The following is a 20814-nucleotide window of genomic DNA, read 5'->3' as shown; positions in this document are numbered from 1 at the left end:
AATCCATTTTAATTCCAGGTTGTAAGGCAACAAAAATAGGAAAAATGCCAAGGGGGGTCAATACTTTCGCAAGCCACTGTACATAGAAGTGATCTGTTTCTTTAGTGGTGGGGACTTTTTAAATGGACTTTGTAAAATCATGTAGGAGTAATGAAAAATAAAGTCCTGTGTGGTTTAGCTGTCCAAGGTTATTGCTTTCCATATACCTTCTGTCAGTGAGGAAATTGCTCAAGGGTGGTGAAGTTAGACCCATTAATATTATAAACACTCAGGGCAGATGTACAGACTTTTCCCCTATGAGGAACGTGTGCTCTGCAACGCTTTGCACGGTGCAGCTCTGTGTAATAGATACTGCTTGTAGGTCCACTTATCACACCCTCCTACCACTGCATTTCTCTGTTTAATCCAGTTATTCGCCATTTGATATATATTCCGCTCTGAAGCACAGGCAAGGAAATCACATTTCCCAATTTGTTTATGTGAAACTTAACCTTTGAATAAAACGGCAGACAAATCGTTGATCCATATGCAGTCGAAAGCAATAGCAGCTCATCCTGAAATATAATTTTCTGTCCAAAACCACAGCAAGCACTTCATTGATAGTAGCTAATAAGAAACAACGTCGTTGTTAAATGCCAAGCTATTTTTATTCCACTTTTAAGAGAGAAAAACTACTTGGTTTCTATGTATGCAGTAGCCTATTGTTTTGCCCTTAACCAAAACATAGCGTGTTATTGTGAAGGAATCTATTAATACAATCTTCTATCTAGCAAGTAAAAGGAGTTAATATCTTTAGACAAGAGGTTTTCTGCCATTACTGGTAACTGTTATAGCGTTCTGATTCAGCAGAAATACTTTAAACATCACATTCAAATCCATAATGGCTAGTGCTCCCCTGGGATTTTCCTTTCATACCCATTTAAGTATTGTATTATTCTTAGATGAGGCATAGGCACAAACATAAAGCAATATATATCAGAAATGATATTAAAGGATGAAATCTATTTTATTGATCGTGCTTTTAAAAAGAATGAGCCTGTGTTGATTCAAATGTTGAATATGAAACTCCTGCTTTTAAAAAAAGGAAATGGGAGCCAGAAGGAAAGAAAGAGTGAATGAGAGAGAGAGGGACATGGTCAGCACTTTTTTCACAGCTAGCTTTTTATACCTGATATTCATCACAGTTGAGTCACTCAAACAATTTACCTGAAGAGACTGTGACATTGAAATCGATATTTTTGATCCGCAGTTTCTGCTGCATAAACAGGAGTTGTTTCTGCAAATGACTTTATCACAAGAAAATGAAATGGGAGGTATTTTGTCAGCAGTCGTCATCTTAGTTGTCAAGGGGGAGTGGTGTTTGACAAATGGTTTTTCAAGGTATAAGACCAGCTTTTCTTCTCAACTTCATGGCCAATATCAATTTTCCATGACATTTCATTGTAACTACACATATTAGTGGGAACTACGAAGTAGCCAAGGGTTACTGAAGCCTGCATTTGAGAAGTGGTCAGGCATTATGTTTTCCTTGAAGCTGACAGTCAACATCTATTCTAAAAAAGCAAAGTGTAATTTGATTTGGGATTTTTACTATTTAAAAAATACGCAATTTGCAAATCACTCATTAGCTTTTTTTTAGTGTAAATGCCAGTAACGCTACTGAGCTGAAATGTTGTTGCACAATCATAGCATGAATAAAGTAATGTACTAAATCCTTTATCAGGGCAATTTTTGTTTTTGAAATTCCTTAAGCAAAATCTCACAGTACCCTCCGCTTTGACCTGTGACCTAAGGTGGCTGCCATATTAGGGTCATGTGAAGTTTTGGTTTCTATATGATAAAGACCTTACACTTTGACTTCATCTGTGGGACACAGGTCAAATTCAGTAACTGAGAAATTTTACAAGTCTGTCACCACCACTGTGTCAATGCTTTATTTCTCAGACATTGTTTGAGGTTGTGACTTTATATTTGCAAGGTTATAAAAGCACTGTATACTAAATGTGCTGGCTATTTGTCTCTGGCCTAATCTAGCTCCCATATGACTATTTCAGTTGCTTAGCTACAGAAACAATACACTTTATTGTTTATCCTAATATTTGGCACACAGTTATATTACAAGTGATGACCTGTAAAAAAAAAAAACATTTTAGTGACACATTAGTTTAACCTCTGGTCATATCAATGATGTAAATCTTTACCCTTTTTACAAGCCATTCATTCAGATACACTATGCCCACAGGATGCTTCCGGTTTCTCATTGATGATTGTTTTAATAAATTCTCTCTCGTTGTCAACTCTTTCCAGTGGACTGTTTGGATCCAACTTGCTCAAACCATGGGATATGTGTGAACGGAGAGTGCCACTGTAGTCCTGGCTGGGGGGGGCTTAACTGTGAGCTACCCCGATCCCAGTGCCCTGACCAGTGCAACGGGCATGGCACCTTCATCCCTGACACTGGCCTTTGCAGCTGTGATCCAAACTGGATGGGGCCTGACTGTTCAGTGGGTAAGAAAGCTTGCCTTGCTTCTGATGGGAGGCACATCCAGAAGTAACTGTTCATTTATTTAAAGGTTATGGTTTGCCGCTTAGGTATTCCTTGCTATTTTAATACTGTATACGCAGGGTGATTTAATAAAATGCACACCATAAAAAAACTAAAACATTGTTACAGAACAAGTTTGAATTGAGCTCATTGTCCTGGCACACGTCAATTTTTGGACATTGTCCAGTGTTAGGTTTGAATAATGTGCTCAGTTTTTTTTTTGTGTGTGTGTGTGTGTGTGTGTGTGTGTGTGTGTGTGTGTTTGTTTTAGTGTACACAACTGACACTTAACGAAACGCCCTGGGAAGTGTCTAAATAAGTACGAAAAGACATGTTCTGTAGTAATGGTTATTGCAATGGTGTATAAGTTTTAGCATTTATACATTTGAAAGCAGTGACCTTAGGTACAGGGAGGGAATCACTAGCTGCTCCCAAAGCTTAGTAAATTTGCAGTGAGAAAATTTTAGAGGCAGGGGAGTTAGTTTTCACATTTTATACAACCAACATTCTCTGAATACTTAATGTCTTGCTTCTCATTTAATATTATGATTGTTTTGTGTTGTTCTCTGTGACCGTTTCTGCTTAGATCATTATTTACCAGGTTGAATGTAATATTCAGAAGCAGACCCACTGGAAAAGAGGCAACTTTAGTGAATTATTTAGTTAGCACAGTAAATAATGCAGTAGACAATATTATACATTATTATAGAAACAACAGCAGCAAATAATGTATTGTAAAACCAGATGTTAAGGAATTAAACAAAGATATGAAACAGGTTATATACACATTTGAATTTTTTTTTTTTTTTTTTTTTTTTTTATTCTTTTGAATGACAGATTATAACAGATAGTGAAAATTAAGAAATCAATATTATGACAATGTATATTATATTAATAGCCCTCTAATGGGTTCTCACTTAGCATGTAGCGTCCAGATGAGTTTCTGGTCAACAAAAGAGAGAGGGAATGTGAGCGTGTTGAGCAATTGGCCAAACATTTCATAAACCCTTTTCATTTTCTCTGTAGCAGAGACTTTAGGGAGCACCTTTGCTTCTTTTCAAAAGAAATTAAATTTGACTGAACCGCCTTTTCCTCTCCTAGCAAAATGGAGCACTTAGCAGTAACTAATTCCTGCTTTCCCTTGAACTACTCAGCCATGCATTCTGTTGCACAAGCATTCTTCATACCAACTGGTCCCTGGGAGTTTAGCTTCATTGCTTGCACAGTTGAATATCTTTGGATTTGGATTTAATTCCTGATATTACACATTTGCCCCAGTGCTGTCCATATTGCTCAACAGCAGCATGTTGGGGGAGTGTTTGTAAATAAAGTGCTATTCCATATTGCAGAGGTGTGTTCAGTGGACTGTGGCACCCATGGGGTGTGTATGAGCGGAGCATGCCGATGTGAAGACGGGTGGACTGGAATAGCATGTGACCAGCGGGTTTGCCATCCCCGATGCGTGGAACACGGGACCTGTAAAGAGGGGAAGTGCGAATGCAGAGAGGGCTGGAATGGAGAACACTGCACCATCGGTAGGCAAACGCCAAGCATCAAATCAGGCACATACTATTTTATTTTAACAATCAATTTTTACAGGGTCTTAAAGGGACAGTGTATACTTCCAATGCCTCTTGTCGTGAATGCTCGTAGTAAGGCACTTTGCAGAAAGCTTTCTCTACGACTAAATTGCCCCCCAACTTTTTTGGTCACCCGGTTCTAGCTTCCATTTGCACATATAGTTCTGAAAGAAGCACGTGTTACAACAATCGTACATTTTCATTTTAAAACATTTTTAGACATATTTGTTTATGATCAGGAACTCTGTTACAGATTCAAATCTTAGGGAATTTTATCTACCCAGCGTTTTCAGGATCAAAAGCATATTACTGATTGTAAAGCACGTCAGTTAATATAGAAGCAGATGATTGGTTAATTACAAACAAAAAAAGGGTGGAGAGATGTTTACCAATGAAATGCAGTACTGCGTGACAGTAAAGCTTGTAAACACACATTTGTTTAGCCTAGTTAACTGGCAGGTATCATGTTTCATAATAAATAGTACATAGTATATATATATATATATATTATTATATAATATATATATGAGTATATATATATATCTATATATATATTTGCTGTTCTTCCTGCAAGAAGGACGTTCGAACTTTGGATATATAGATTATCTTCACACAGACCGTTTTACAAAAATTTAATAAAACAATTGAGGAAATTGAATTTCGTTTGTGATAACAGTTTTGTTAACACAGTTTAACAATGAGCAAACACTATGTCGTCGTTCAAAGGAACATAATAATGATTCGGAATGTATGTTTATACAGTGTAACAAACGGACAACGAACTGATATACTTACAATGAATTTATCTCTGAAAATAAAAACCATGAACAAACATACAGGAACTCCATCCTGAATGTGCCCAATGTTTTTTTTTTTTTTTTTTTCCCTCATTAAAATGTATTGGCTGCCATTCAAACATTCGTAACGGAAACGGATTAAAGAATGCTATCTTTGGTCAACAGACCAAGGTTTTGTGGTCAGCCACAATACCAATCAATGCCCATTTATTTTCTCTTCTACAAGTGACTGAGGTCAGTTAATAAACGTCAGTGTGTCTCTTCTTCTCAATGTGTTCCAAGGCGAACCTATTAAAGATCCATTGCTAGTGCACATTGTCCCTTTAAGGTGCGACCCAGCTTTGCCCTATTTTCTATGAAAAGTAATAAGGTCTTGTGTAGTGAGAGATAATTCAGTATGTTCTTAATGATCAGCATAGGCTACAGCAGCATTGACAATGGGATGCAGTTTCTTAAGATATTGTGATGTCGCTGCAGCCACTACAGAAAACACATTTGGGGAGCAGCACATGCTTTTACAGACCTTTCATTTTACACAAGAAGTGTGGAAGTTTAAATGTGCGGGAGCACTTGGACATAAGTGACGCTTTAGTCTTGACAAATTTGTAGAAGAGAGCATGCATTTTGCATTAACCCTAGTACCTAATCCATACAAACCTCAAACCCATAACGATCAGTCTCAATAGATAACAAACATCTCTTACAGTTTCTCTTAGTTGTCTTTTTACATTAAAGTTACAACCTGGAGTTCTAGGCTTATTGTTCAGCTGCATAACATCCTCCATATAAGTTACATTTGTCTTGGCTAATGGATCACGAAAGACTACCCAAATAACACTCTCAGATGTTTGAAAAACCCTTTTTGTGTAATTCCTCAAAAGCTAATGTGTTAGTTGTATGCTATATAGGGTTTTGATTTATGCAATATATATTGTTTTAAGCCACAACATCCATTACAAATGCACAGTAAAAAATCGAAACTTCCCCAGATTCACTTTTTTCATATAGAGTTTCTTATGATCAGGATGTGCTCATGATATTAAATAGCAAGTAGCTTCAAATTATCATTGTATTCATTAGTTAACCTTTTTTTTTTTTATGATGTTTGCAATCGTTGTTAGTTCTTCTGGGTTCTGTCGCTCCAGCATTGCGTTACATCTGTGTTTAGCTGGCTTGCAAATTGCTTTGAGTTACCTGGAGAATTTAAACTGCCTGGCACTGAGCAGACTCCCTCCTTCCATTCAAACCACAAGACACTGTGACATTTCCACCCTGCTGGTCCAACCTACTCTACTTACATCATTTTGTCATATGACATGAATGGAACAAGGAAGTCTGATCAGTCCTTGGCAGTTAGTTTTTCAGACAAGCTCAGAGCCTGGTAAAGACAGATGCAGAGAAATGACACCGTGTAACAATTTTTTTTTTTTTTTTTTTTTGGTTCCTGGGTAGTAAGTGTTATTTTGGAATTGCTTATGCCTCAAAAGTATAGAAAATGGCTATTATTCCCCACAAACTTTGCTTTTGTGACCAGGACAGTGATATTTTGAAATTTACCTATTTTCCAGAACATTCCAGATAGATTCAGTGCTGAGTAAACTTGGAGTAACTTCTAGAACTTTCTAGAACTTTCCAGTAATATAAATAGTAGTATAAATACAGGGGCCTTAAGCTCACCAGTTCAGTTTAGTTCCAGCTGCCTAAGTGGATACATATCTGCATTTTTCTGAGATGGCATCAAGAGGCTGCAATGGAGGCATTCCTGATGGGTCTCCAAGGCGGTTTTACCAAGTTTCCCTGCTATCTTTGCCTTTGGGACAGCAGGGACACCAAGGCGCACTACCACAGGCGGGACTGGCCACAGCGGACCGAGTTCTCTGTGGGGAGGATCAAAGTCAAGTGGGAGCCACTGGTGGGCTTCTGGAAGGTGCTGATGCCACCACTGCACATCAAATTGGGCCTTATGAAACAATTTGTCAGAGCTCTAGATAAGGAGTTGGCAGCCTTCAAGTACCTTCAAGACTTCTTCCCTAAGCTGTCTGAGGCAAAGGTCAAAGCCGGTGTCGTCTTCGGACCACAGATAAAGAAGATGCTGGAGTGCAATGAATTCCCCAAGAAGCTCACTAGTAAGGAGAAAGCGGCTTGGAACAGCTTTGTCGCAGTGGTTTGGGGCTTCCTGGGCAATCACAAGGCCGAAAACTATGTGGAGCTGGTTGAGACTCTGGTGAAGAACTACCGCACAGTGGGCTGTAGGATGTCCCTCAAAGTCAAGGAGAACATGGGAGCGTACTCAGAGTAGCAAGGCGAGTGCTTCCACCAGGATATACTGGACTTTGAATGCCGCTACCAAGGACAGTATAACGAGAATATGATGGGAGACTACATTTGGGGGCTGATTCGTGAAAGTGATTTACAGTATAATCGTAAATCCCGAAAAACTACTCACTTCTAAATCTTTTGTAGTCATTTTTGTATTACTTTAGTATAAATACATGTTAATTTGGATTCATATGTTGTTTTTTTCTGACTTTATGTGAACAAAAAGACCGTTTTCTCATTGGAAAGTTCTAGAAAGTTCTAGAAGTTACTCCAAGTTTACTCAGCACTGAATCTATCTGGAATGTTCTGAAAAATAGGTCAATTTCAAAATATCACTGTCCTGGTCACAAAAGCAAAGTTTGTGGGAAATAATAGCCATTTTCTATACTTTTGAGGCATAAACAATTAGGAAATAACACTTACTACCCAGGAACAAAAATTGTGTTACATAATGTGATCAAAAAACAGTAACGAATTAACAGAACCCAGAACCACTCAGCATAATTGCAAGGCAAGGCAAAAAAGGTAAAAAAAAAAAAACAAAAACAAAAAAAAAAAAAACATATGAAGCTACTCTTTAAGAGCTTTTTAATATTAGTCAGACTAGTTCATTTCCAAAACTCCCAAACCCTTCCTTTAATTTGCTTCACAGATCACAAATTGAATGGGAAACTCTGCTGCAGGCTTGGCTCATAGCAACAACCGAATATCCACGTAGAGCATAACTGCATGCATTTTAGACACTTCTGTTATGCTGGATCTTTTTAATATATTTAACATAAAACTTTTTACTATCCCTGACACTAACTAATTGCTGCGCTTAAGCATGTATCTGAAACTTGTAATGTTTCTCAATGGTTTTGTTTTTACTGCAGTCTATGTGGATAAGATTAAAGCAGGTATTGTATCCCTTTGCACTGTGTTTTGGTAGCACACTAAGGCAGCTTTGTAGTGTAGATGCGGCATAGTTCACTCAACTGTGGATTAGATGTTTGCTGTAGTTTTATGGCTGGATATTTTTTGTTCCATTCTGGGAGAAAGTGTAAATCTTTTTTTTTTTTTTTTTTTTTTTTAACTTACTGTATTACTAAATAAATACTATAATAAATATATAAATATATTCTTAGTCAATGGAAGTCACTTGAAGCACAGTCACAGCATGTAACACAGCTCTTGGATAGTTAACAAATTGCTTCATTCACCACAATAGATCAAGGACAAATGTTGTCTACAAGCGACAGCCAAAAATTAAATATTTACAATGGAGGTTTATCACCATTAATGAAACTACCAGAGAGATGTATTTGCAGAAAATAATGTTGAATCTTTTTTTTTTTTTTTTTTTTTTTTTTTTTTTTTTTTGTATATGAGCACCGTCTTTAAACAGTGACATGTTTTAATATTTATCGCATCTCATCTTGCTCAACCGCGTGTCGTACACTGAAGGTGTTTAAAGATGGCACTTACATTAAAAAATTGATGCACATTAGGACAAAATTACCTTCAAATGTGGGTCTGCCTAGCATTCGATACCCATTGAGAAAAAAACAAATTGTCAATAGACAAATCAATTTCTGCAAATATATCCTATGGTAGTTCAATTCATTATTTTTAAAATTACCACCCCCTTAGAAGTAAAGGACTGCATTACATGCCTGCAGTATTTTTAAGACAATAACTTCACAGTAGTACCAATATTGCAAAATAGCTACACTATGCAGTTGTACTATAAATAAACAAATAGGGCAATCTACTAACAGGTTGCTCAACATGTGACAACAAATGGCAATATTAGCACTAAAGCAGAACATGCAGAGGTGGGGGCAAACAGGGTTACTTGATTCTCTCCCACATGTATGTTCTGTAATTCAGGTGAGCTAGTTTGGAATGGCTTTGTGGTGTGTGCTTGCTTGTCAGGGTTTTAGCACCAAGTCAGCTGTCGCATGAAACTTGCACAACAAATGTCAAAGAGAAAATACTAGGCATTGGCTATGCATTCATCATCTGTCTCACTTAATCCTGTACGTTCTCCCACAGCAGATGTGACCAATGTATTAACTAAAGCCTCTGTCCAAATGAGTAAACATGTGTTACTCTATTAAAACAGTCCTGTTACCACCAGGAAAGGGTAGTGGCAGGAAATATTCATCTTAAAAAAAAAAAAAATTTACAAAATGAAAAGCAAAAAAGCATTGAGAGTGCTTGAGATAACATAGTTTGTTTGATTTTAGTTTTGTAAAATTAAAAGGTGTGGAGTAAATGCTAAAGACTGGAGTAAATGCTTTGAAGATATGACCCAATGTCTCTAATTGTTTAAAGAGTAGACCATTTTTTTTATGTTCTCATGCACACAAAATAGCTTTGATAATACAGTGCTCCCCCTTTATAAGGCAACCCTTTATACTGCGAAACAGGTTATAAGCAGTACGGTCATAGCTCCCATTTGCCCTATAATGCTATTACATTAACACTAGTATGCTAGTTATGAGGCGGAAAACAAACAGCACGGTCTCGTAACTATGGCTCCTGGCTACAGCATTATAAAGGGGGAGCACTGTACCATTAATTCCCTTTACCACGAGATTAATGACTTATCGTCCATTAAGTACCATCAACTGTGGGTAGACTTAAACATGATCAATTCGCACAATTCTTCACCAAACTGAATTACAAAGGGAATATGTACAGTAATGTTCCTACTGTATAGGCATTATTATTTGTTCCTAGCATAGTTTAATTCAAGATACAGTATTTACCCTTAAAACAAAGCTTTTCCATTTGCATGTTTTTTTTTTTTTTTTGTTTTGTTTTTACTTCTAGTTTGGTAGAAACAAATTGGCCCAGCTAGAACAACGAGGCTAAGTTGTAATTCTGTCACCTGTAAAACAGCCAACTGTTTGCCAGCTAATTATTATCGAAATGCATTATTGGTAAAGGGACAGAGCCTTGAAAGGTGACAGATGCTGAAAATGGTCCCTGCAGGTTGGGATAAGTAGTATGTGCTGAAAATGCAGTGCAGGTCACTCTTACATATTTTACTATACCTCTCTTGGCTATATTGTGCTTACCTATGTTTTACAATGCTTTCACTATGCTTTATTACACTTTGCTATGCTTTTACTGTGATAAAATGTTATAAGGGAAGCCACGTCTGATTTTATTTAGAGCATTTAACAGGGCTGGGGGATAATCCTGGATTAAATCAACCACCTAGTAGTGATCATCCCAGGATTAAGCATGAAATGAATGGTTAAAGCAATCCAGGCTGAATCCCTATAAAAAACATAACAAAACATAAAACTAGACTAGGACTTTGTATTATGGCCCAGCTTATGATCAGTGCGCTACACAAATCAATAAAACAATATGAAAAGGGTCCAATACCAACTGATCTGGATAAATCTACTGCATTTAATTTATTCTGCATATCTAAAGTAATCCTTTCATGAGCTAATGTCATGATTAGTGTTCATAAGTAGTGTTCTTGCAGGAATGTCCTTTACCATTGAAGAATTGTCATTGAAGGGACAAGACAGTCGATTACTAGCTTGAGTAGACTTCTCATCCTGTCCCTGCCTGCTGTTTCTACACTACAAGGTTCATTATCTGCGACCCTGGCTGCTGACCATGGTTCTGAAATATTGGCAGATGGGAATTGAAGGTTTAAAGACATGAGATCCAATTTTAAAGCCTAATTGGGCTACGTGTCAAAAACCCCATAGTAGAGTATCAGAAAAAAGAGAGAAAATGCAATATTTACAGATGTGCTATACTAATCTTTGTAAATGTGTTTTTTGACATAATGATGAACAATTTAACATCTAGGCTAAATGAACAGAAAGAATAAGGCTTATGATTGTGTATTTGTTATAAAAACGTCAATTGGAAGATATGCAATATATATTAAAAAAGATACAGCAGGGATTTGCCCTTTCAAAAGTATAGTACAGTAAGAGACAACAAGCTTATGAGCCCCTTAATTTGAGCAGGAAATTCTGAAATAGATCTCATTAATCAGCCTGTATTTCTGCCCATTTATGAATTTAATTTCCATAGTAAGATTTAAGAATATTAAAGTGGTTTTGCCTTTGAAGTGCAATGTTTTGATGATATGCAGCAGGTGTAAGTTCCATACATTTAAATATATATATTTTCCATTTAACCCCTCAACGGTCAAAATACAGCTTTGCCTTTTATCTACATTGTATCGGCAGTACCTGAGTGGGTCACTGTTGTACTCCTGTCAGTTTTGTTTGAATGCTGATTTTTAGGGAATGTCCTCCAGAAAAGTGTTTAAGAAAAGTAGAAACTTTATAAATAAATTAAAGTAGCAACATCCTTTGTTATATTGCAATATAGGTGACTACAAAAAAACAGAAAAAGATGAAAATTACTTGTAGTCAGATAAAGGGATAGATTAACAATCTGAACCTCAGCAAGTTCAATTAAGAAAAGTTGCTTTGGAATAAACTGGACTGGAACAGACCTTGTGGGCCTGTGTTATGTACCACAGGACTACAGTGCAGTGTCTGCCATATGCCTATATGAAATGCAATGCTTTATTTTATTTTGCACCTAAACAATAGGCTTGCGGAGACTGCTTGTTGGCTTGATGCAGTAGTCTCCTTTCAGTGGGGAAGTTTCAAAAGGGAAGGGACTTAAATAGCATATCAGGCAAACAAAAGCCAATTGTGTTCCTCTCTCCACGTCTCTTATTTTACCAGCTTGCCTTCTTTTTTCTCTTGATTGCTTCGGTTTATTTTAAAGCTGTTGGGCACTGCAGGGAAGGGAAAGAGCAAAGAATTGCTTAGAAAAACAGAAACGGTGTCTAGAAAAAAAATTCATCACTAGGGGTGTTACTGCTGCAATGATGTGATACATTACAAAAGGATATTTATTTATTGCAAACTTAGATTTTCTATATGAATTTTGCTCACCATAATTCATGCCGCCCAGGGGGTGGGGAGGGCTAGGTCAGCCAGGGTGTCCTCGGCTCACCGCACACCAGCGACCCTTGTGGTCTGACCGGGCACCTGCGGGCTTGCCTGCAAGCTGTCCAGGGCTGCGTTGTCCTCCGACGCTGTAGCAGATGGCACACGCTTAGGCATATAGCATGTGTTCGTCTTCGCCTCCCGAGTCAGCGCAGGGGTGGTAGCGATGGGCTGAGCCTAAAAATAATTGGATATTACATAAAAAGTAGTGTTGCTATTAAAATGACGGAAATCTTAAGTAACTAGGTCGGCCAGGATGTTAGCTCATGGACTATATTGCTGTTGCTACGACAAGCAGCAGTCCTGTGGAAAGGTGCTGTGGGGATTCATTATAAGCAGGGCTTCTGATTTTCAGTGCTTTACCCCAACTTTTCTACTCGACTTTAAGAATTCAATTGATACCTGTTAAGCCATTTGTGTATATCAATCACTGAGAAATGTGTTAATAATAGAATTGATTTAATTTACAGGTTTTTTTTTCTTCTTTTTCTGTGAAACAACTAAATAGGCTTTTAAATTGGCCAAGCTTTAATTTTTGATTAACAAGCAGAAAGTACAAATGAGATCGTAACATGTTAATACGTGACTAATCTTTACTAAAGCTAGAATGAAAAATAAAGTATTTTATGCTGAACACACTTTATTACGATCCTTCTATGTGACTGTATATTAATAAAGAGGAGTTGCTTCTGCTTTGAAATGAAAAAGTAAGACTTGTGATTTAAAAGCGCATTTAGTTGTTTAAATCAATTTTACTATTTTTCAGTTCTTATTCATACACAAAAGGCTTAACAGGTATCAATTGAATTTTGAAAATGCCGAAAATCAGAAGCCCTAACAATAAGCCACTCATCCAGATTCTACAATGTAGTTGTAAAGGGTGGAAAGCAACCACACTTTTTCACTATGCTTTTAAAAATGAGGTTGTGTAGCGATTTATTTTTTACTTATTTATTTTTTTGTCACCCATATGCTTTTCAGGATGCGCACGACTCCTTCAGTTAAGCCTCTCAGGCCAGTGACCCACAACCCTTGCAATTTAATCTTCTTTTTAACATGGATTACTTTAGAATCAAACAACATTACTTCGGAGAGTTGATTTAATAGTTTCTGAAATCCCACTTTATTCTAGTTAGTATCAAGAAATCGACTTGCCTTTCACATTAAACAATAGGCTTATGCAGCACTAACCACGGAGGAGAATCAATGGCTGTATAGATTTTACTGTCCAAATGCTTCATAAGGCTTTGGCTGCTTAAAATGGCAACTCCATTTAAAAGGCAATCATTACTAACTGCTTTTTTAGCCCGATATAAGAACAAAAAATCAATCTATGGTTACCTGTTAATGTGCAAGTCTGAAGTCCAGGGACTATACATTTGGATTAATCTAAATTCAAAGAAGAATTATCAAATACAGCGTGTATACACAGTAAATGTATTTATTGTTATTATATATTGTGTATTAACAATAATTAAACAGAATATCTAATGTTAACATCTGATACAAACCACAATATCCGATACAAAGAAATTGTGCTGTATGACACTAACGTCAGGGTCTAATATATCGTATCACAGATATTTAAGTTACAGCTGGTATATATGAAAATATACTATACATTTATGTTTATTAAAATATACAGTTGTAGTTAAAAGTTTACATACCACAGTGGAAATTTATTATTTCTAGAAATTTCTCGAAAACAAAGAATTTTAGGAAACATCTTGTAGCAAAAGTTTTACTTTTGTGGATGAGGAAAAAAATGTACAAGAAATTGATGTCAGCAATTATTTTGCAAAACTCCAAAAATGCTAATTCAAAAGTATTTATCTATTTTGATGCTGTGATAGTAGTGTCCACACGGTGTTAGAAATTTTAATATGATAATGCAGAGCCTAATTCTAGAAAAGTCTAGAAATGCAGGTGAACATTCTTAGAGAGTATGAAAAGGTTAGGCATAGGATGATTGATGTCATTACTTATAAGTCAATATGGGAAAACGTACAGAGCTATCTGAAGACTTCAGGCAGAAAATTGTTTATTGTCATAAGGCTGGAGAACGATACAAGAATATTTATAAGCATTTGAGTATCCTAATTTCAACTATTGTTTCTATGATCAAGAAGACTCATGGTACTGTCACAACACTCCCTCAGTCTGGAGGAAAGAAGGTTCTTTCACCAAGAACAAGCTGAAGAATTCTGAGGAAGGTTACTAACAATCCGAGACTGACTGCCAAAGCTATTTAAAGTGAATTAGCTGCAAATGGGAGTGGGGTTTCCATTTCAACCATAGGTCGAGTATTGCATGCTGAATGTGTCAATGGTCACAGGCCAAGGAAAAAGCCACTCTTAGGAAATCGTCACAAGGACAATTACTTAAAGTTTGCAAAATGGCATATGAATGATGGATATGAGTTCTGGTCAAAGGTTTTGTGGAATGATGAAACAAAAAATCAAGCTATTTGGTCACGCTGTTAGTTGATACTTTTGGAGAAATTCTGGTGAGGTGTACAAAGAAAAGAACACCAGACCTACAAATAAAAGAACCAAAGCATGAAAGTGGTAATATCCTTGTATGGGGCTGTTTTTCCTCTAATGGCACATGAAATTTAGTTCCAATACATGGTAAGATTGATAGCATACTAAAAGATATTGTCGGATCGTTTGAAACCCTCTGCTACAAAGCTTGGTTTAAAGCGCAACTGGACGTTCCAACACAACATCGATCCAAAGCACACATCAAAATCTACTTCAGAATGGTTAAAGAAGAATACAATCAAGGTTCTGGAATGGCCTAGCCAAAGTCTCAATTTAAATCCCATTTAGAATCTTTGGTATGAATTGAAGAAGGCTGTGCTCAAGAGGTCCTTGGAATTTTAATGAACTGGAACAATTTTGCATTGAAGAATGGTCAAAAATCATGAAAGAATCTTGCCAAAGCCTCATTAACATACCCTAATTGTTTAAAATAGGTTATTATTGCAAAAGGTGTCTCAACTAGCTATTAATTTCATTGTCCTTGTCAGGGTATGAATACTTTTGAATTAGCATTTTTGGTTGATTGTAGCCATCTGTTTCTTGTAACTTTTTTTTCTTCATCCACAAGAGCAAAACTTTTGCTACAAAAGATTTTTCGGGAAATTCTTTATTTTGAAGAAAATTCTAGCAATTATGAATTTCCAGTGGGATATGCACACTTTTGACTACAACTCTGTGTGTGTGTGTGTGTGTGTGTGTGTGTGTGTGTGTGTGTGTGTGTGTGTGTATATATATATATATATATATATATATATATATATATATATATATATATATTATATATATATACACACACAGACTGATTTGTATATATAGCAGCATGTTAATCAGTACAATTTGACAAGGTAAAGGGCATTCCAATATTATAAAGTATCTGTGTATAATCCTGAAGAAATTAATTATCCCTCCATTACATAGAAAATAAATTAAACTGCATTCTGTGTTCATTGTTAGCCCGGAAGACAAACTGCACCACCCCCTCACCTCCTTGCATGTTTCAAGGTGACTTTTATTAAACTAGAAAAGATTAATATGATATTATAATATAATACTTAAGGATCCAGCATGAACTGTCTTAAGTTTTAGAAAATATTTTTGAAAAGATGCCTGCTATGTGATTCAATTAAAAAAAAACAAAGACATACACAATATTCTCATTTTCATTGTGCCTGTTTGGAATAATCTTCTTTTCACTTGAATGTTTTAAAGCTACCCTGTTATTTAAGGTTCATGTGTCACCCTAATGACATCTTCAGAATCCACATCATTAATAAATTGAGCCCTTCAGAAAACCTATTTAAATCATAGCAGTGTACTAGAATCTCTCATGTAGTTCTTCTATTAGTTAAAGCTATAATAATATTAATTAAACCAGATGATTTGAATAACCTTGCCAACTGTACACATTTAATTACACCACTATCCCAAATTCACAGTTACTATTCAGTGTGGAAAAAGCTATTTTTTACCATCAGATTCATTCATAAGTACTTTACAGTATCAGAAACTTAGTCAAAATGACAAATGCATTATGTATATATGTTTTCCCAAAAGGGATAAGAAATTGTGTCATATTTATATTGAAATAACATTATACACAAACACCCTCACACACGCAGTCGGAAAAGCATCCATGAATTCATGAATCCCATACACTGAAGCAGAAGAGATCACGCTTCCACAAAAGTCACTAGAAGCATACAGAAATGTCAGGTTTCAGAGAAGACAACTAGGTACTAGGCATACTTTGAACTGTACCAGTCAAATCAACCTACTAAGAATTGTTTTCTCATGCTTTTTTCCTTTTTATTTATTTTTTAAACCAGATGGCTGTCCTGATCTGTGCAATGGCAATGGGAAATGTACCCTCGGTCAGAACAGCTGGCACTGTGTCTGTCAAACCGGCTGGAGAGGGCCTGGATGCAATGTTGCCATGGAAACCTCCTGTGCTGATAACAAGGATAATGAGGGAGGTGAGAAGCATGCATCAAATTCCTTATACCCTTAAGAACTCTGAGCTCTGGATGGTGTGATGATAATTTAATTTACTTGAAGGAAAAGTAACCCTGTTGACTATGTACCACATCTATTAATGATGTCTTTTTAGGCCTGGTGATTTTCCACCCTTCCCTTTTTATCCATTCCCAAGTTCCTAACTCTTGTGTGTGACAAAATGATATATGTTCTGAGGTCAAGTCAGGCCTTTCTAAGTTTTACATTCCCCAGCATGCTTCATTCTCCTGGCTGCCCATTTTGTCCAAAACAACACAGATTAGTTCAGGAGAGTAAACTTGACAGTAGTTTGTACAGACAGTTAACTAAAAAAACTGCCAAGACCCCAGTATGCAGGTGTGTTTTTAGTGTGAGGGCCATACAATGTTGAACCCCACAATAATTAACAGAGAAATTGAAGAAGATTGAGACTAGAAGACTGGCGACTTCAAAATAAAGCGTGACTGATGTTCTGTTGTCCAAGAGAATACATACAACACTACCAAGGGCATTCATGTCTGGCAAGTGTAATCGCCTGTATTACAGCACAAACGTACAAAAGACTGTGTTGTATGCAGCTTTACTACAATTGCAGCATATTAGATATTAGATATATTAATTCAAACCATTCTCAGTAAACATTCTCTAGAAATTCCTTTTCCTTCCCCAAAAACATTTGACTAATCAATCTGAATTCAACAACAGTTTGGACACATGTACAAATACATGTCAGGTCTGCAAAATATGCTGTTCATCTTTTAAATTAAATGAACTTGATTTGTTAAATGAATGCTTCATTCAGAAATAGCAGTTTGAATTCTAAAATGGATCTTAAAGACTGCAAAAACATAATGAAACTAAAAAATGAAAAAAGAATTAATCTATGTGGCTTCAGGGCTGCATCCTATTGTACTCAACAGTTGCCAGCAATTCTGAGAATGAAAGACAAATGATCTCTTCACATTGTCCCTCTTATAGAACCTACACCTGCAATTTCAACCCAGTGACACTGAAGACATATTCTCTGAAGGCTTTACAGTAACAGAGGTGATACTGAAGGGTCATTAAGTTATTAAATCCCATATTACCTTGTATCATTTTGTTTTCAAACCCTATTTGGTGTTTAAAGATTCTGAAAGCCACTCTCAATTGATCACAGAAAACAGCTCGATGGCAGCTTCTGACATCTGGAAAAGCACAGTAATTTGAATTGCTTTTATAGCAGAAAATCCGATGTTGTGCCAAAAAAATGTGTGTCACAACACAATCAAATTGAAGCCATAAACAACAAAACTTGCTGCAATTACAGCGTGGAACTGCTTCGATTTTTCAAGGTGACATCCTCGGTCTAAGAAGCAGTGGGAGTCACTCTAGGAGTGATTGCAGGCTGTTGTAACTTTGTTGATTGAACACTCAAGACAGAATGGGATTTTGCACTCTGTTTGACACAACACAATCAGCAGAAAAGCCTTCTCATAATGCTCAAATCCCAGACAGTTGGGATTATGAAAAGTCACTGATGACCGGAGTGGTTCTTTTAAAGCTTACAGGGTTCATTGCGCCTATGAATGACACAAAACTGTGTTTGATATGTCCCTCGTTATAGTGGGAGACATTCTATTTAGCAAGCACCTCCTTCATTCCCTTCTGCTTCTTTATCAAATACTTTCCTGCAACTCCTGATCCAGGTGATGGAGGTTAAACGCACATGCTTGTTGGGAAAGGTCAAGGCAAGTTCAAATCATGCTCATGCCCGTGCTGATTTGTCGATCTTGTCTGGATGCTGCAGTCGTTTTTGAAATACATACAAAAAGTATAGAGTATTGAGATGGACTGAGTACATTTCTGCATGCTGGCAGATAAGCATTTTGGTTCCAAGTTTGAAAAAAAATAAAAATAAAAGATTAGGAATTTTTTAACAACTTATTTTGTTAACTCGGTACAAGTTCCAAAAACATTTCAGATAAAATGTGACCTCCTTTACAAATCTGTCAGAGGTGCCATTCTGAGCACCATGCGTTTTGTTTTTGCTCACATCTAGTTATTCTAGTTATTTTTGTTCCGAGCACTCTTATTTATGTGACCCGCAGTGAATCTGACGGCCTTCTTATGCCAATCACTGTGTCAGTTTATATTTCAGCTCATCGTTTATCTGACACTTTGAAAATAGCTGAAGCTAAAGGTTACTTTTACTTCTAGCAGTTAATGAATAGCCCAATCTGCTTTGAATTTCACAATTGCTTCCTTTTTGTGTTGCAGGCCAAGGTTTGATTCAATTACCGGTACTAGTTTAAAAATACATTTAAAGACTAAATGTAAAATAAGAGATTCCTAGACAACTGGAAGAGGCTAAATTCGCTCTGAGCATTGACAGATTTTAGTATTTATTCAGACGACGGCTGACAAATGGTGCTATAATGCGTGCATGTTAACATTCTCTTTTTTAGATGACCTAAAATTGCATTGCATAATATTTAAATGAGACTGTCAACTACTAAGACCTTTTTTGACATAAAATTACCAGTGAGAAATTTAGCATTATTTCATTTTATTATCCTAACCCTAGCCTAAATACCAACCATAACCTACAGTGGCTCTCAAAATTATTCACCCCCCTTGGACTTGTTGTGTAATAAAATGTGTAATACACATTTTTAGTGTATTACAACATGGAATCAAAATTAGGAGTTTTTGCCACTGATCAACACAAAAAAGTTCATATGTCAAAGTGAAAAATAAAATCTACAGATTGTTTTTAATTAATTACAAACAGAAAACAGAAAAAATTAATTGCATAAGTATTCACCCCCTTTGCTATGATACACCTAAGTAAGCTCTGGTGCAACCAATTGTCTTTAGAAGTCAAATAATTAGTGGATGGAGTCCACCTGTGTGCAATGAAGGTGTTTCACATGATTTCAGGTTAAATACACCTGTCTCTGGGAGGTCCCACAGTTGGTTAGTACATTTCCTAACAAAAACTACATCATGAAGATGAAGGAACATTCAAAGCAAATCCGGAATAAGGTTCTTCAGAAGCACCAATCGGGTAGGATATACGGACATTTCCAAGGCATTGAATATCCACGGAGCACAGTAAAGTCCATTGTTAAGAAATGGAGAGAATATGGCACAACTGTGAATCTGTCTAGAACAGGCTGTTCTCAAAAACTGAGTATCTGGGTGAGAAGGGCATTAGTCAGGGAGGCCACCAAGAGGCCTATGGCAACTCTAAAGGAGTCACAGTCTACCACGGCTGAGCTGGGAAACACTGTGCATATGGCAACAATAGTCCGGGTGCTTCACAAAACTGGCCTTTATGGGAGAGTGGCAAAAAGAAAGCCATTGTTGAAAAAAACTCACATCAAATCGCGGCTAGAGTTTGTCAGAAGGCCAGAAGACCAGAAGACATGTGGGAGACTCTGAGACCGTGGAAGAAGATTCTATGATCGGATGAGACCAAAATAGAGCTTTCTGGCCTCAACACTAAGCGCTATGTTTGGCGCAAGCCTAACACCGCACAACATCCTGAGAACACCATCTCTACCGTGAAGCATGGTGGTGGCAGCATCATGCTATGGGGAGTGCTTCTCTGCGTCAGGGCCTGGAAAGCTCGTGAAGATAGAGGGCAAAATGGATGCAGCAAAGTACAGAGAAATCCTCGAGGAAAACCTGCCGAAGTCTGCAAGAGACCTGGAACTTGGGAGAAGATTTATGTTCCAGCAGGACAATGACCCCAAACACACAGCCAAAGCCACTCTGGAGTGGCTTAAAAACAAAAAGGTCAATGTCTGGAGTGGCCCAGTCAAAGCCCAGACCTTAATCCAATTGAGAATATGTGTAAAGAGTTGAAAATTGCTGTTCACCAAAGGTCCCCATCCAACTTGACAGAGCTTGAGCAATTTTGCAAACAAGAATGGGCAAAAATTGCAGTGTCCAGATGTGCTGGTAGAGACTTATCCAAATAGACTCATGGCTGTAATTGCTGCCAAAGGTGCCTCTACCAAATATTCTCAAGGGGGTGAATACTTATGCAATCAATTATTT

The 20814-nt window shown here is 36.9% G+C and overlaps 1 protein-coding gene across 3 annotated transcripts in view; it reads left to right on the top strand.

Moving 5' to 3' along the window:
* Positions 1–20814, top strand: part of LOC121297123 (teneurin-2-like) — a 483736-nt gene that overhangs the window by 419311 nt on the left and 43611 nt on the right. For all 3 annotated transcript variants that reach the window (XM_041223184.1, XM_041223185.1, XM_041223186.1), the window contains 3 exons: positions 2308–2508; positions 3895–4080; positions 16602–16748. In XM_041223184.1, coding sequence (XP_041079118.1) covers positions 2308–2508; positions 3895–4080; positions 16602–16748 — 534 coding nt within the window. The remainder of the gene's footprint in view (positions 1–2307; positions 2509–3894; positions 4081–16601; positions 16749–20814) is intronic.

The sequence above is a fragment of the Polyodon spathula genome, chromosome 22 (assembly GCF_017654505.1).
Source record: "Polyodon spathula isolate WHYD16114869_AA chromosome 22, ASM1765450v1, whole genome shotgun sequence".
NCBI lineage: Eukaryota > Metazoa > Chordata > Actinopteri > Acipenseriformes > Polyodontidae > Polyodon > Polyodon spathula.
This window is presented reverse-complemented; position numbering and strand designations above follow the sequence as displayed.